Raw genomic sequence first — 17,155 nt, forward strand, 5'->3', positions numbered from 1 at the left:
GTTTTCGGCCTTCTTTTTTTTTTTTTTTTTTTTTTTTGCTGTTTCCCATGATCCTCTTGTGTTTGACAATGATAGTAGAATCAGCTAGAGCAACAGATGACCAAAAATAATGAAGTTTTAAAAAGATCTGGTTAGAAAAACTTCCTGGAACTAAAATAGTGAACTGATATAAGTTGTGTAACTGTTAACTGAAGAGATAAGGAGCAATGTATATTGTATGTATCTTCACTAACCCCACCCTTACATTGACGTGTTCTCCCTACCATGACAAAGGCGGATAAAGGTGGAAAGATTTAATGTAATCCATGGACACCAGTGAAGATCACAAATCATTGAAGAAAAAAGGTTCAGTGCACTGTCTAGTGGGTCTAGATGACCCCACTCCAAATGGTAACGTGCCTAGGATAGCACAAGGGTTACACTGAAGGCCAGAGGATGCTACTGTTGAAGTAAATCATCCAAAAATGAGACTGGAATTATCCACTAAACACATTAAAATTGTTTTTGGTGGTTTTAAGATGTTCTTGTTTGATGATGAAGGACATACAGTGGTGGACAAAATAGTTGGTACCCCTCAGTTAAAGAAAGACAGTCCTCAACGCTCACTGAAATGACTTGAAACGTTCAAAAGTAACGATAAATTAAAATTTATTGAAAGTTAGATAATCAAAATCAGCCATTTCTTTTGAGTTGTTTAAAATTATTAAAAGAATTATTTAAAAAAACGTATGAAATAGGGCTGGACAAAAATGATGGTACCCATAACTTAATATTTTGTTGCAAAACCTTTTAAGGTTAAACGGTTTCTGTATATATCAATGAGCCTTCTGCACCTGTCCACAGGTATTTTGGCCCACTCCTCATCAGCAAACTGCTCCAGTTGTCTCAGGTTTGACGGTTGTCTTCTCCAAATGGCATGTTTCAGCTCCTTCCACAGATGTTCAATGGGATTCAGATCTGGGCTCATAGAAGGCCACTTCAGAATAGTCCAACGCTTTTCTCTTAGCCATCCTTGGGGTTTTTTGGCTGTGTGTTTTGGATTGTTGTCCTGTTGGAAGACCCATGACCTGCGACTGAGACCAAGCTTTCTGACACTAAGCAGCACATTTCTACCCAGAATGCCTTGATAATCTTGAGATTTCATTTGACCTTGTACAACTTCAAGACACCCTGTGCCAGATGCAGCAAAGCAGCCCCAAAACAGAACTGAGCCTCCTCCATGTTTCACAGTAGGGACAGTGTTCTTTTGGTTGTGTGCTTCATTTTTGAGTCTACCAACATAGAGCTGATGTGCCTTACCAAAAAGCTCCAGTTTTGTCTCATCTGTCCAAAGGACATTTTCCCAGAAGCTTTGTGGCTTGTCAACATGCATTTTTGCAAATTCCAGTCTGGCTTTTTTATGATTTCCTTTCTACAGTGTTGTCCTCCTTGGTCGTCTCCCATTAAGTCCACTCTGGCTCAAACAAGGACGAATGGTGCGATCTCACACTGATGCACCTTGATCTAGGAGTTCACCTCTGTTTTATGGAGGTTGTTTTGGGCTCTTTGGATACAGTTCCAACTATCCGTCTCCTCAATTTGTCATCAATTTTCTTTTCTTTTTTTATTTTTTTTTTACTTGTCCTGTCCAACAGCTGGGGGGGCAGATGAGAACTGAGGCCCTTTTGTGTTGGACATATTTTACTTTAACAAGAGGGGTTATTAATCTTCAGACAAACCAAAGGTATGTCTGAATAAACCCCTTTTGTAATTGAGGCCAAACTTTATTAATTTCAATCATGTTTGAAAATCTTTGGTGTTGGACCGGACTGAAAAGGAAAGAGGGGAAGAAGAGAGAGGGACGTTAGAGAGAGGGGGGGGGGGTAAGAGGGTGATAATAGGAGGGGGGGGTGGGGTAAGACCATGAAGCAGCATAAAGCAACAAGTTTACTGGTTGTTTATCATTACGGTAAGGTTTAAATGTAGTACAAAAAGGGCGGGGCCTGTCCACACACACACTCAAATGTTATCAACACACCTGCTGCCTGAAAAATAAAGTCCACAAGTCAACATGTACACAAAATCGATAGTGTTCACACATGCATACTTATGCCTTAAAACCAACTAGTGTGAAATATTTCAGTTATTCAATCACGCAAACTATTAGTGCAAAGGTGAGCTAACACCTGTGCTCAGGTGAGTGTTTATGTTCTTCTAAAATGGACGGAGGAATGTGAAAAGAAGGAGGAGGAGCGCCCAGCCACCCCCACACCCAGACCCCCGCCGCAGCAGCAGCGGCAGCTGGAACCCCCAACGCCACACGGCAGCAGGCGGGTAACAACCGCCCCCCGGGCGACCCAGCCCGCCACCCAGGCCAGGGCTAGCAGGACCGCCGTGAGGCCCCTAGAGCCAGAGAGCAGGGAGGCACGGAGGGAAAGGGAGCTCCGCCCCAGCCCAACCAGGAGAGCAGCCCCCCCGCCGCGCCGGGAGAGCTCAACGCAGGGCCCCACCCGGGATGGGCGCCCACAGCCCCAGACGAGCAGCCCATCACCACCCAGGAGTTCCGGGCATCCCCCCGCCCCAACCCCAGGTACGAGCCATGACCCCCCAAGGGAGACCCGCTCCGCACTCCAGGCAGCCTCCCACCCGGCCCACGGTTGGTCCAGGGAGGAGCAAGGCAGGGGCCAGCCGCCCCCCGCCTAGGAGCGGAGCGCCCCGGGAGAAAGGGGGCCCACCAGGGGTGTTGTAAATTTGGCCCGACCAGGCTCGGCCACAGTTGGAGATTTGGCGGGGCCCAGCGCTCAGGGGCAAGGACCAGAACCCACCCCCTAGGGACACGGACACCCCCGGCTCAGGTGTAATGTGAAATCCCCCCCCCCGTGCGGAGAGAGCACCGCCGCTCCCAGGAAACCGGCACCCAGGGGACACGGCCGCCGTTGCCAAGGGCCCCGTACCCCCCACCAGGGAAGGGGTAGGGGACAGATGGTCCTAGGTCCAACCTCCCTTGCAAAAGGTGTGTGCATGTATGTGTGTTTGAGAGGGTCTGTGTGTGTATGTGTGTGTGTTTATGTTGGAATGTATATTTTGAGGGGGGAGGGGTGTGTGTACTAAGGAGGTGCAGTTAAAATTGGCGGGTAGGGCACGTCTCCTGATTACTCACAGTGATGTCCCCTCACCCTCCCCACCAAGGGGCCCTAAATGTCTAAGGTGCGGTTAAAATTGGCGGGTAGGGTGCTGGGAGGACATCCGCTGCTTGCTGGCAGTGATGTCCAAGCACCCCCCTTACCAAGGGCCCTACATGTCTAAGGTGCAAATAAAACCGAAAGAGGGGGGGCCCACTCCATACAGCAACCACGGGAGGGGGGGGATTTGTCATCAATTTTCCTCTTCCGGCCACGTCCAGGTAGGTTGGGTACTGTCCCGTTGGTCTTAAACTTCTGAATAATATGTGCCACTGTCGTCACAGGAACTTCAAGCTGCTTAGAGATGGTTTTATAGCCTTTACCTTTACCATGTTTGTCTATAATTTTTTTTTCTAATGTCCTGGGACAATTCTCTGGGTTTGAAAACAACTTTGATGTCAATTAAAGGACATACCTGAGTTCATCATGACCCCCTGGGCCAATTAATTTTCAGTCTTTTATGGAGGTACCATCATTTTTGTCCAGCCCTATTTCATTAGTTTGTTTTGTTAAATAATTCTGTTAATGACAACTCAAAAGGAATGGCTGATTTGATTACCGTATTTTCCGGACATTAAGTCGCACCAGCCCAAAAATGCATTATAAAGTAGAAAAAAAACACAGATAAGTCGCGCTGGACTACAAGTCGCATTTTGACGGGAAATTTATTTGACAAAATCTGAGACCAAGAACATACATCTCATCTTGAAAGGCAACTTAAAATAACAGGGGGTTAGAGAACAGGCTAAAGGGTTACCGTAGCTACATGACGCACAACGAACTGAGTACGTGCCAAAGATTCAGTTAGAATTAACCTTGAATTTGACGTGTGGTTGCATTTTACTGATTCTAATATCATTCTCAAACACAAGAGGATCATGGGATACAGCAAAAAAACGTCTTCAAACAAAATCTACAAAATATAAAATTACATCTTCCTGTGTCTCCTCTGGCAGGAGCCACTCACTGCATGTTGGCATTTTAGAATCTGTTCAGTCGCTTTTCGCTACATTTAGTGCAAACCATCAATCCCCCCAAATCCAAACGAGGCTTTTTCTGTTTGTTCATCAGAAGCAGATTAAAAAGATTAATAAATAAAAAGATAAATACACCATGCTTTCTTCTAAACAGGCTGTGAAAAAGTGATGAGAACATGTCGGGGCCTCACAATGACTTCCTGGGAGTGTTTGGACCGCTTCAGTCTGATATGTCTGGTCGTTTGGGTTCCTAACAGACACGTGAACAGGCATCCCAGTGCGTGGATCCAGAGAGGGTCTCTCTGCTGGCCTCGGAGCTGCACCTTCTGATCGTCCAGCGGGAGGCGGCTGTCCCACTGCTTTCTGGGTAGGATTAGACTGATGGGCCGAGCTGCGCGGCTGAGCGTTAGTCCAGACCGCGATTAGTGTCTTTGCCGGTGGGAAAAAAAAAAGGGGGGAAAGTAACTGAAGGGGGCGGGGACAAAAGGTCAAAAATGAGAGATAAAAGGATGAGTGACAGAAGTGTGAGTGATGACGAAGAGAGGAGCTTTAAAACTCCTCCTGGTCTCCTCGTGGTCCTTCGTCGAGGTCTTCATCTTCTGGCGGAGCAAACCCCTCCTGCACAAATACAGGTTTTATTAGAACGCTTTGAGCAATTGAAGAAAAAAAAGATTCAGGAAAAAAATGAGGATTAAGTCAAAAAGAGGTAGATCAGAAATGTTTATTCTGACCAATAGAATGACTGAAGAACAGCTGTTTATTTCTCTATAGACGTCTATGGGATTTTTTGGCTTCTTGGAGCCAGCATCTACTTCCTGTATGGAACACGAGGGGGGAGGGGGTCACTCAGTCCAGTTCTCATATACAATCAGTCAACTGAAAAATGTTATATGGTTGACATTTTTAAAATATTTTTTAAAAAGACTAAAAATGTCTTTGAAAAATGCAGTTAAACATATCTTCTTCTTTCTCTTTCGGCTTTTCCCATCAGGGGTCGCCACAGCGAATCATCGTTTTCCACTTCACTCTGTCATGGACATCTTCTACCCTAACATTAGCCAACTTCATGTCCTCTGTTAAGACATCCATATATCTCCTCTTTGGCCGTCCTCTTGCCCTCCTGCCAGGCAGCTCCATCTCCAACATCCTTCTACCAATATATCCACTATCCCTCCTCTGAACAGGTCCAAACCATCTCAGTCTGGCTTCTCTGACTTTGTCGCTAACACAGGCAACATGAGCCGTCCCTCTGATGTATTCGTTCCTTATCCTGTCTAACCTGGTCACTCCTAAGGAGAACCTCAACATCTTCATCTCCGCTACCTCCATCTCAGCCTCTTGTCTCTGTCTCACTGCTACCGTCTCTAACCCATAGAGCAGAGCTGGTCTCACCACTGTCTTGTACACCTTTCCTTTGAGTCTTGCTGACTCAAAGGAAAGGTGTACAAGGCAGTTAAACATATATCCCCTCAAATTAATTCAGTTTCACTTAGTAAAATTGTTTTTAAAAAAACTTTACATGTGTTAAAGATATTTTAACACAAATTTTTTAACCAAAAATTTCTTGTTAAAAGGTCTTACTGCTGTTTTTATTTGAATGTTTGTTTTAGTGCTGCCAGTCACTGTCCTTATTGTTTATTTTTTATTGTTTTCTTGTTGATTTGCAGCTCAAACTTGATGTATTCCTGCTTAACCTGATCAGAGGTTCTGGAAGTCTTTCACGGGAGGTACATTACCGGAAAAAGTTTGACAATCATGAAGGTTTGTAGTAAAACGTTATTTTGAAGTCATTTACATTATTTTTGTTTTTTAGATAATGTCATCATGTCGTACTTATACTGTTCCATTGTTTTTCTTTTCCAGTTAACGACCTTTTTCTGTTTTTATTTTATTATTATTATTTGATGTAACAGAACTCTTGCTAAAGTGAACTTTTTAAAAGACATTTGAGGAGATTTGGTCAAACTTTGTCATAATTAGAGATGTCCTCCAGTCCAGTAGGTGGCGGTATAGCTACATTCATATTGTCATTGGGGAAGAATGGGAAGAGGAAAAAAACGATCAGTTCTGACTGACGTGTGTCAGGTACGCACGAGACGTGGCACGCGAACGTTTAAACTCGAGGAACCCGTGGGCATCCTCTCATCCTTCCGTCGTGTTTCTGAGCTCCGCGGCGCCAGGAAGTCACGGACACCGAACCACCGAACGCGTCTGGACTAAAGAGATGGCGTCCAACGAGGGCTCCGCGGGGAAGTGGGAGGTGGTGAAGAAAGGAAAGAAAAGTAGCAACTCAGGAGGAGAGAAGAGAGCTGGAAGCGGGGGGAGGAGAGCCCTGGGGGAGTCGAACCAGGAGGCGGATCGGCGTAAGTCAGGTCGGCCTGCTCTGTCCGCTAACCTTTAACCCACTATTTCGAAACCCACAGGGTTTACATATTTGGCTAATATTATAATTCGGCGTTGGTGCGAAGCTGACAGAAATGGCTAGCTGTAACGGCTAATTGTCATAATCGGTCATTTTACACCAACACATCTGTATAGTTAATTTTGATTTAGCTGAAAATTCTAATATTCCTTGTTTAAAGATCTAACTGAAGAAAAAATAAAGATCAAATTCTCGCTCAATTTCTGTATTATCGCGATGCTAACAGTTAGCTTAAATCGCTTTGGTGTCACCATCAACGTCAAACTTTCACTCTTTTGCTCATTTAAGCTACATTTTATGGAGAAAATTGATTAGTTTAACCCGAAAATCAATCCTTATCAATCACGAGTGCCGTAATCGCCTCAAACTGTTCCTGTTACGAAAACAAAACTCAACAAAAACTGGAAAAACGTCAGAGATACGAGACGTGGCTACCTCAGAGAACCCCCCTTAAATGATGATCTATTCAAACCAACATAACTTTATTAAAGTATGTTCCAAACACAACCAAATTATTACATAGTGGATCAACTATAAATCTTTATCAAATTGGAGAAATTAAGCGATTATCTTCTGTCCATAGGCTATGTTTGTCCTCTATCAGACAAATGTAAAAATAAATAGCCTTAACTAAATCTTTACATCTCATTGATTTCTATATAAAGAAGGCTTGACCCGTTGTAAAGAATACATCCCTCTATAATTATAGGTTAAATCAATGAGTTTATCTTTTCTTAGAAAATTCTAAATTGATTCATCAAAAAGAACAAATCAATTGTTTGCTTAAAAACCCCAGTTTCTTCGTTTTTATGTGTTTAAAGTCTTTTTTTAAATGTAAAACTTCTTACCTATAAACGTTAAATCGCACTTTTAATTTAAGTATTTATTTAGAAACTTGGTTGGATTCTGGCAGTGAAACTTAGCCTTCAACTGATTACGTTGAATTTTTAATCGTATTCGAGTTTATCTGAATTTTTCTCATTCCCTTTTTTTGATAGAATACGTTTTGCTCAGGTCTCTAGTTTGAGTCAAAAAAAAAAGAACTGACAACTTGAACCTGAGTTTTATTCATATTTTTATGAAGAGAGACTGCATGAGAGGTGGATTTAAATGGAAGATGGCTCATTTTTAATCATATTGCTTGTTCTGATTAATGAACAGACGTTATTCCTGATTGTTCGGGTCATTTTGTTCCAGTTAAGTGTTTTTTCTAAGCATTAAAACAGCTCAATCGTTGGTTAAAGCGTTTTTGGCTCCTGATTGTTCAGATTCAAATGTCAGATCAAATGCCAGCTGCTTATTCAGATGAACAAAAGACAAACCAGTGTTTATTACTCATAGATGAACAGATCCTATTTATACAATAAAAAGTAACCACTATGCCATATTTAGCTTTTTTGTTTTTTAAACCGTGGGATTTATGCAGAAAATTTGAAGCTTTGCTTAAAAATTTCAATTTTTAAAAAACAGAAAAAAATTATTAAAGTTGTGCTTTTATATGAAATTCCTATTACAGTATTGTTTTTTATTTTTATGGGACAAGTATGGAGTTGATAATTAAGTTTCTTCTTCTTCTTCTGTGGGTTAAACAGTTAAATGATCCAAATGGATGTTCCTGCAGATCCACATTTGACAACACATCTGGAAAATAAAAGCATTGATAGCCATAGTAAACGATGAATAACTGAACAAATCAACTGACGTGTTCAGAATTAGTTTCTTCTTGAGATTGAAGTTGAGTTAAGGTAATTCAGTAGCTTGCAGCTTTATTTTTCCTCTTTAAAAAAAAAAAAGGCTGTTAATCAGTAAAAAGGCTTTTACTTTGAAAAACGATGTCTCTGACCTTTGCTCCCACAACCTGCCTGGCAGCAATAGGACTATTAGTCCTCATCCTTTTGGTTTATAACTCCACCAGGTTTAATTCTCACTTTTCAGGAACTTGATTTGAAGTTGCAAACAGGAAATGCAACAAAGTCCTTTTAGTTTCTACAAACTCAAATGTTTGTCTGACTCTTATGGGAGTTGGTGTTGATGTTGTTTTTATTGAGTCACCCATTAGGCAAGCAGAACGAGTGTGAGGAAAGAGCAGACAGAAGACAAATCCTACTTTGTGAAACAGGGTTAGAGAGAAAGTTTCACTAAAAACCAGAAAGCCACAGCTTTAACACTCCTCCTTCTCTTCTTCCTCCTCCTCCTCCTCCTGCTGCTGTTTCTTTCTCTCCTCAGCGCCCATCAAGATGGCAGAGACTTTGTACGGGGGCTTTGAGAAAATCGGCAAGAAACACAACAAGGAACAGGTTCCCCCAGCGGCCGAGCCTCAGAGCAAGAAACCCTCCTCGTCAAATAAACCCCCCAAGAAATCTCCAAGCAATACAAGCACACCTGCAGCCTGCAGAACTCTGGAAGAAGCCTTCAAAGCTGTGAGTATCCTTTCCTAAAGACTGCAGGACTTTTACGGAGTATTTGTTCATTTCTTTTAAAGAAAAATCTCTATACAGTGAAAGAAGTGCAACAAAAAAATACAGCTTAATACTTAAAGAAATTTTAACCAGATGGAGAAAAGCTAAATTTAGCTAACCATTGGTAATAAACCCTCACCTGCCACTTTATTAGGTCCACCTTGCTAGTACCGGGTTGGGCCCCTCTTGTCTTCAGAACTGCCTTAATCCTTGGTGGCATAGATTCAACAAGGTACTGGAAACATTCCTCAGAGAGTTTGGTCCATGTTGACATGACAGCATCACACAATTGCTGCAGATTTGTCAGCTGAACATCCATGATGCCAATCTCCTGTTCCACCACATCCCAAAGGTTCTCTATTGGGTTGAGATCTGGTGACTGTGGAGGTCATTTGAGTCCAGAACTCACCGTCATGTTCTAAAAACCAGTCTGAGATGACATTGTCCTGTTGGAAGTCCCATTAGAAGATGGTAGACTGTGGTCAGAAAGGGATGGAGATGGTCAGCAACGATATTCAGGTAGGCTTTGGCATTGGAACCATGCTAAATTGGTACTAAAGGGGTCCTAAGTGTGCCAAGAAAAAATCCCTTACACCATGACACCACCAGCTTGAACCGTTGATACAAGGCAGGATGGATCCATGCTTTCATGTTGTTGACGCCAAATTCTAACTAAATTGCAGCCTCAGTTTCCTGTTCTTAGCTGAAAGGTGTGACACCCGGTGTGGTCTTCTGCTGCTGTAGTCCATCTGTCTCAAGGTTGGACGTGTTGTGTTTTCAGAGATGTTCTTCTGCAGACCTCAGTTGGAACCAGTGGTTCTTTGAGTTCCTGTTGTCTTTATATTAGCTGGAACCAGTCTGGTTATTCTCCTCTGACCTCTGACCTCTGGCACTAACAAGACATTTCCACCCCCAGAACTGCTGCTCACTGGATATTTCCTGTCTTTCAGACCATTCTCTGTCAACCCTACAGAGGTGGTGGGTGAAAATCCCAGTAGATCAGCAGTTTCTGAAATTGGTTTAAACTGCAGCAGATCGTCTTAAACATGTCTACATGCCTTGAGTTGCTGTCGTGTGATTGGTTGATTAGACATGAAAGAGCATTTTGACAGTTGTCTGTAGTAAAGTGGCCGGTGAGTGCAAATGCTAAATTCTCCAATCAAATTGTACCACGCAGCACTTCCTGGCTGTGGAGCTGTGCTGGAGGGTCCGGCCTGTGACTGGGACGTGTGGGTTAGTCTCCACAGCCGGGTCATACCAAGGAGAAAACACGGGGGGATGCTTAGAATTAAAGTTTGGGGCGTTCCATCCCTTCATGGTTGGCAGTCATGGCTACAACTGCCGCTCACCTGGACATGGAGTCAAATGATGAACAAAAATTTCCTACATGATATTTAGCTAAATAACATTGAAATATCGAGTTTACATTTTTATTTGGTTTAAACGGGTTGAAAATGAGTTTCTTCTGCTGACGATGACCCCTGCAGTGGAACTGCTGTCATGTCTGTGTTTGTTGCTGACCCTAAAGTCACGTCTGAGGGGCGTCGGCGTGCCGTTCCTGACGCGTCCTCGGTTCTGCTTGCAGCTGGATGTTGCGGATCTGAAGCAGCAGCTGGCCCGCAGTCAGACTCTGTTCCCGGATAACCCGTCCGTTTGGGTCAAAGACCTGGCAGGATACCTCAACCAGCACCTGGCTGCGCCCGACAGCGAGCCCACGCTCAGCAGCTTCCCTTATGGTGAGTCCAGGCGCCGAGTAAGGATTCGCCTTGAAATCTGAACTTTAAACTAATGTCAGCTTATTTTCCTCCTCAGATTACCCATACTGCCTTACAGGGAAAGAGCTGCGAGCCGTCATCAAGAGCCTCCTGGGGCGTTGCAGCAACATTCTGCCGGATTTCTTCGACCACTGCGTTTACACGATGCTCAGGGAGCTGGACAGACAGTCAGGTAGGCGGTCCTTCAGCCGCTCTCTGCCGCTTTGGAGGGTGTCAGTGTTTCCTCACAGTGTTCTGAGTTACTCCAAAAGCTCTTCCGTGTTTCCAGGAGAGCCTCTGCATGGTTTCCGGGTTTGCATCCAGGCCGTCCTGCAGGACAAACCCAGAATAGCCACCCAGAATCTGCCTGAGGTGAGAATTGGACTGGCAGACGTGTTTGCAGCGGGGCGGCCGGCCCTAACGCCCCCCTGTGCTTCCTCTGCAGTATCTGGAGCTGCTGCGGAGCGTCCACAACCGGCCCGCCAAGTGCTTGACCATCATGTGGGCCCTGGGTCAAGCCGGCTTCTACGACCTCAGCCAGGGTCTCCTGGGTAAAAGTCCAACTTTAATCCCACTTTCTCAAGACCGTCTGAAGGCGCAGGCAGCTCAGCGTGTCCCCTGCTGATCTGTGTGTGACAGATGTTGATGTAATAAACCCCCACCGGGTCACATTCTGGCATCACACACACTTCTGAAGAAGGAACGCTGTGCTGCTCTTAAAAATAACCGCCGTGTTCTCTCAGAACAGAAGGTTTGTCTGTTCACAGAGGACTTTGATCTGATTGGTCTGCAGCACATTTTTCTGACGTGAAAGCATCAGATATGGGATTAAAAATAACCATCCGTTCAGTGTTGCTTCAACATGTCGATAAATCTTTAGTTTCTAAAACCCCCATTCACAACTGAGTTTGAGTCAATTCTCTGCTTAGAAAGACGTCAGGCTGGAAGAAATGACAATTCTTCTTCTTGTAATCTCCACAGTGATCATAGTTTGTTTTCCTGTGTTGTGCTGCAGTTTGGTTGGGCATCATGCTTCCTGTTCTGGGAGTGAAGTCTTTGTCTGCGTACGCCATCGCCTACCTAGAGCGCCTCCTGCTGTAAGTCTCCTCTGCAGCGCTCCGTTTCACTCCTCCTCTCTTGTAAATGAACCTTTCATCTTTGAGTCTGGTACAAATAAATGAAATCATTTGAATCTTGAACTGAATCCCGACTGAGCTCACTTCATTTGTCCGGTTCATTGTTAAAGCCCACAATCACACACATGTAGGCGAACGCACACAGGTTGGTTGACTGTCAGTTACATTCTTTAGTTTCTTTGCCTCTAACAGAATTCCTAAAGTCTCAAGTGTTTTGGGACAAAGTTACACAACTGATTCATGACAGTTTCAGCGCTACTTCTGTCTCTCTGTGTCCCACTTTGAGACTTGCTGTCCCGCATTAGTTTATTATTTTCTTCTGAAGTTCAGGAGGACGTAAGAGTCTCCTCCATGTTGGTTTTGGACCCACGGATGGCGGCATCGACATGTCACACCATGTCACACACCACGTCTGTAGTGGCACTTCACATTAAAGCTGGACGCTGCTCGATACGTGAATCCCGTTCAGTAGAGCGTCGCTGTGGAGACCGACACGCAGCAGAAGCTCTGCTTGATGCTGCAGCCGGTGACTCGGCCCCTCCCACAGACAGTTGGATCAGGGTCATTTGTAGTCACTCTTCTACCAAACTGGTTTAATTCTTTACCTTCATAAGAAAACAAAAAAACCCTTCAATGAATCGTGGGACTTGAACCAGCAAACCTTCCGCTCCTGTTCAGGTCTGTTTTCCAGCCGTTTGCTTTGTTTTCCAGACTTCACGCTAACCTGTCGAAGGGATTCGGCATCATGGGTCCCAAAGAGTTTTTCCCTCTGCTGGATTTCGCCTTCATGCCAAAGAACTCTCTGTCACCGAGGTAACCATGGCAACACGCCTGCAGCTTCTTGTGGAGCCTTCGTGAGAATAGGAGTGGTTCTGTTAGACTTCCTGTTTCTGTTGTTGGGTCCTAAAGCCCCACTGCGGTCCAGAGTCCTCATCCGTGTTTGTCCACAGTTTGCAGGAGCAGCTGAGGCGTTTGTATCCCAGACTGAAGGTCCTGGCGTTTGGAGCCAAGCCCGAGAACACCCTACACACATACCTGCCCTCCTTCCTGTCCAGAGCCACGCCCAGCTGTCCGGACGACATGAAGAGAGAGGTCAGCAGCCGCGTCCCGCCTCTCGTTTGATGGACGGCCGCTCAGAACGGCGTCCGGACTCAGACCGGTGTTTGTGTTTGCAGCTGCTCAGCAGCATGACGGAGTGTCTGGCTGTGGACGTGCAGAGTCTGGGGGTGTGGAGGCAGCTCTACACCAAACACCTACCGCAGTCCAGGTGAGAGGCAGCCCCCAGCCCACCAGCTGAGGGGTTCTGGCAGACGTTCTGATGGTTTTGTGTCGTCTCTTCTCACCAGTCTGCTGCTGAACCACTTACTGAAGTCCTGGAACGCTCTGCCACCAAAGGTCCGGCTCAGAAAGGACCCCTACAGATGGACCGGCCCGCGCTGCTCCTCCCCTCATCAGTTTCTGTCTTTCCTTTGCAGCTGCGGACGAACCTGGAAGAAACGATCCGATCCTTCCGAGTCACCAACGAGGAGATGAAGGAGGTGGTGGAGTCTGAGGAGCTGCAGGAGTGCAACAAGCTGTGTCAGGTGAGGAGAAACGTCTGCTTCCAGGTCTGAGCGGGAGTCTGAGCTTTATTTAGAAAAGACCAAACCCTCATCCGTCTGTACAAAACGTCCCACGATCTGCACCAAAAAAGCCGTCGTCTTAATGAAATATGTCAACAAAAATCAAAAAGTGTAGTCAGCAAAAGAAAAGAAAACACTTCTAGCATGTTGAAAATGGCTAATAATGAGAAATAATTGAAAGGTTTGGATCAATATCAAAAAAGGTAAAGTTACTGTGATGAATAAAACAGTTATTTAGCTGAAAAACAATGATCTCCCATCTGTTGAAGTATTTTGTTTGTCATTCTGTTCTGAGATGACACGACAAAGTTCATCTTTGTGTTGAAATATTTTCCAGGAAGAATCAGAATCTCTGAAAAATAAAGCATCACATATTTGTTCCGTCATTTCCATGAAAAAAAAAGAGGAAAAAGTCTGACAATCAGTTACAGAAAAAAAAAGATTGACTTCAAAATAAAAGCTTTACTCCTTTACCCAAAAAAAGAAAATTAAACATCCAGAGTCTGGTGGGAATCAGGGATAGAACCAGTTTCCAGTTCAAGTCGCACCACAGAAGAAGAAAGACACCTTTCTAATTCACAAATGAAAGTTTTCAAATGTTGCAAAGAGGTAAAATAAACCAAAGCATTCGGAGAAAATCCCCTTTTAACACTGAACAGAACATCTGTACTTCCTGGAAACGCTTCAGCTCCACAGCAGGAGTCTCTCTCTCTGCTGTTGGACTGACCGCTCTTTGTGATGGACGGCTGCTCTGCTGCTCGGCTGTACGCCGTCACAGCTGGATGCTGAAGCCCCGAACATCTCCACACATCTGGAGGTAGCAGCAGCAGCAAGATGCATCATAAAGAAGAAAAAAATGGCTCTGCAGTTGAAGTTGCACTTTTGGGAGAAAAGTTGGATTCTTCTGAACGACACCGCCAAAGCCGGCGTCGCCGCATGTCCACAAACAACAAAGACCGTTAAAGTCCAAAGGCCAAGTTTGCATCTGCTGACAGTCGCTGCTCAATGCTGGTTTAAAAACGGGATCATAAACACCGTTTTTGATGTCATTCAATGTCATCAACATGATTCAATAAGATGAAATGTTTTAAAACCCACAAGTACAAAAAACAAGTCAGTGGATTCTTTCATTTTTTTCTCCTCAGTACCTTCATCTGAAACATTCATTCATGTAATTCGTTTCTTTCACATTTAACTCAAATAAAATCCATATTTTTGTTTTGGATTCTTTCCTAAATCCCTAAAACGATGTACTGTAAAAATAGCTCCTCCCTTTAATGATGATGGTTTCTGTCGTTTTGGATCAGAACCTGCAGGTGAAAATGCGTGGAAACAGTTTCCCGTGGGTGAAGCTGCTGCTGGTTCTGTCCGTGTTCGCCGCCGGCTTCATCGCCCACGACATCCGCTCCAACGGCTCCGTCGCAGGTAAGCCCCGCCTCCCCCGTCCTCCCCCCAGTGCCTCCCGTCTGCTCAGGCTAACCTCTGCTGACGTGTTTCAGGGTCGAGCACGGCCAAGTATCTGCAGAGTTCAGGGGTCACCGCCGTGTCCCAGCAGGCCTGGAGCAAGGTGACCGTCTACTCCAAGCAGGGCTTCAGGTACGACTGCAGCGGGCGCGGCTCCCCCTGCGGGCGGGGCTCCCCCTGCGGGCGGGGCTCCTCTGGGAATTCAAAGCGTATATCACCAAAATAAGTTGAAATGCTTTAAAAAAAAAACTCAGAAAATCGATCGCTGTCACCTTGAACTCCATCAACACACATTCCCTCAGACTGGTTTCCATGGTAACAGTGTGTTTTCGCCCTTCAGCTGGCTGGAGAAGAACACTCCTCACTATTACTCGGAGTGTGTTCGGGTTCTGGGTCCGATCGCCCGCCAGGCTGCAGAGCAGAGCCAAGCGGTCGGCGTGCTGATCTCTGAAAAAGCCTCCCAGCTTCTTCTGTGGCTCAGAGAGTCGGCGCCGCTCGCCATTGAGTGGGTAAGCCTCCACCCGCCTGTCACCGTGCTACTCTGTTTCCCGCCCCCTTCCCAACCCGCTGATGTTTTGGCTTTCAGGTGAACACCAACACCCCCGACAGCGTGTTCCAGCTGCTGGCGTACATCAGGGAGCTGCTCCTCTTCATCCAGCAGAACTACGTCCTGCCGGCGGCGGCGTTCGTGTCGGAGCTGCTGCAGCGAGCGTGGAGCAGCCTGCAGGACTCCTGCAAGTCAGTGTTCAGCCGGAAACGTGTTCGAGTCCCCAATATTGTCTTTAGTGATAAGTTTGGCCTTTTATCTAGATGCTCCTTTGTGCCAGCTTTCTGTTGGTACTTGAATGCAGCACAGTGCTGAACATGCATGCGTGTGTGTGTCTGCAGTGGGGAGGTGTCCGTGTCGTGCCTGCAGGACCACGCCTTGTCCTTCACCAATTCAACGTGGCAGCTGCTGCAGCACACCACCTCAGCCATCAAGACATGGGCTCAGGAGCTGCTGACCCGCGCTGGATGACGTCTCCGTGTCACACAAACGCACACAAACACACACAAACAGGACCCTGTGAACTCTGATAAAGTCTCTTCTCTTCATTTCGGCTCCACTTGATCCTCTAAAGACTTTTTCCTTTTTTTAAAAGCTTTTGTCAGCTGGAGGAGTTTTTTTCTCTCCGAGTTTTTTTTAGAACAAATTCTGCTTAACTTTAAGATCGACATCATTTCTACGATCTGCTGGTTTGTAGATTTCTAAACCGTTTTTATTTAAAGACGTTCTAAAGGAACTCTAAAGGTCAGGGGAAAGCGTCTCACCTACCTGCTGGTGGATGGAGCGACCGCTGCAGGCGAGCGTCAGACCCACCAGCCAGAGAACTTCACCCGCCTGCTTTTTGTCACGTCTGCTACTTGTTGTTCCACTCTGAGCCACTACGGGGCGCTGTTGTCCCGTCTCCCATTCTCTGAGCTGAAGCTCACCAATGGAAAAGATAATGAAAGTATTTGGGAGCAAAAACTGTCTTACTTTGTAAAGTAAATGATTTATAATAAACGCTTCAATCCAGTTTTGATACTTTCAGGTTCTTTCTGGATCACATTTATTCTTTAGCGATCATAATGTTTATGTTCAGGCTAACGGCAGTAGCGAGTAGGAGACAGGATGACGACTCGCCAAAGCAGACATGAAGTGTAACCCTTGTTCTATCCTAGGCACTTTAACATTGGGAGTTGGGTCATCTAGACCCACTAGAATGTGCTCTGAAGCTTTTTTCTTCAATGATTTGTGATCTTCACTGGTGTCCATGGATTACATGAAATCTTTCCACCTTTATCCACCTTTGTCATGGTAGGGAGAACACGTCAATGCAGGGGGGGGGGGGGGGGGTCATCTAAGATAGCACAAGGGTTAAGAAGCCAGAATCTCATAAACTTCTATAGAGAAATAAAGTCATTCTAGTGGATTCATAATTACGACGGGAAAAAAAAAGTAAAATTACGAGTTTTTATCTCGTAAATTTATGAGAAAAAACTCGTAAATTTACGATATTAAGTGGAAGTGAGCATGCAGAGCAGCAGGTGAACGCCGCACAGCAACAGAGCAGACCGACTAAACTTTGTTGAACAGGTGATCTGAATGAGCTTGAACGTTCCAAATATCTGGAAGCT

At 45.2% G+C, this 17,155-nt stretch overlaps 1 protein-coding gene across 2 annotated transcripts; it reads left to right on the forward strand.

Moving 5' to 3' along the window:
- The first annotated feature begins 6,183 nt into the window (after nucleotides 1–6,183).
- On the forward strand, nucleotides 6,184–16,558 carry tmem214 (transmembrane protein 214). 2 transcript variants are annotated; one of them, XM_011491997.3, is made up of 17 exons: nucleotides 6,184–6,510; nucleotides 8,787–8,980; nucleotides 10,605–10,755; nucleotides 10,832–10,966; nucleotides 11,063–11,145; nucleotides 11,219–11,324; nucleotides 11,789–11,870; nucleotides 12,621–12,722; nucleotides 12,860–13,001; nucleotides 13,085–13,176; nucleotides 13,256–13,304; nucleotides 13,385–13,492; nucleotides 14,839–14,956; nucleotides 15,031–15,127; nucleotides 15,336–15,504; nucleotides 15,582–15,733; nucleotides 15,884–16,558. In XM_011491997.3, the coding sequence occupies exons 1-17, from the start codon at nucleotides 6,363–6,365 to the stop codon at nucleotides 16,011–16,013; spliced, it is 2,058 nt and encodes a 685-aa protein (XP_011490299.1). In that variant the 5' UTR covers nucleotides 6,184–6,362; the 3' UTR covers nucleotides 16,014–16,558. The 2 variants fall into 2 exon arrangements, with proteins under 2 accessions (XP_011490299.1, XP_004083837.1); XM_004083789.4 differs by having other exon boundaries at nucleotides 6,184–6,501.
- Nucleotides 16,559–17,155: the final 597 nt, after the last annotated feature.

This window comes from Oryzias latipes, chromosome 24, assembly GCF_002234675.1.
Source record: "Oryzias latipes chromosome 24, ASM223467v1".
Classification (NCBI taxonomy): Eukaryota; Metazoa; Chordata; class Actinopteri; order Beloniformes; family Adrianichthyidae; genus Oryzias; species Oryzias latipes.

Coding starts and splice junctions, on each gene's coding strand:
- tmem214 (XM_011491997.3), top strand. CDS start 6,363: ATGGCGTCCAACGAGGGCTCCGCGGGGAAGTGGGAGGTGGTGAAGAAA. Junction 10,967..11,062: donor GGAGCTGGACAGACAGTCAG/GTAGGCGGTCCT, acceptor CCGTGTTTCCAG/GAGAGCCTCTGCATGGTTTC. Junction 15,734..15,883: donor AGCCTGCAGGACTCCTGCAA/GTCAGTGTTCAG, acceptor GTGTGTCTGCAG/TGGGGAGGTGTCCGTGTCGT.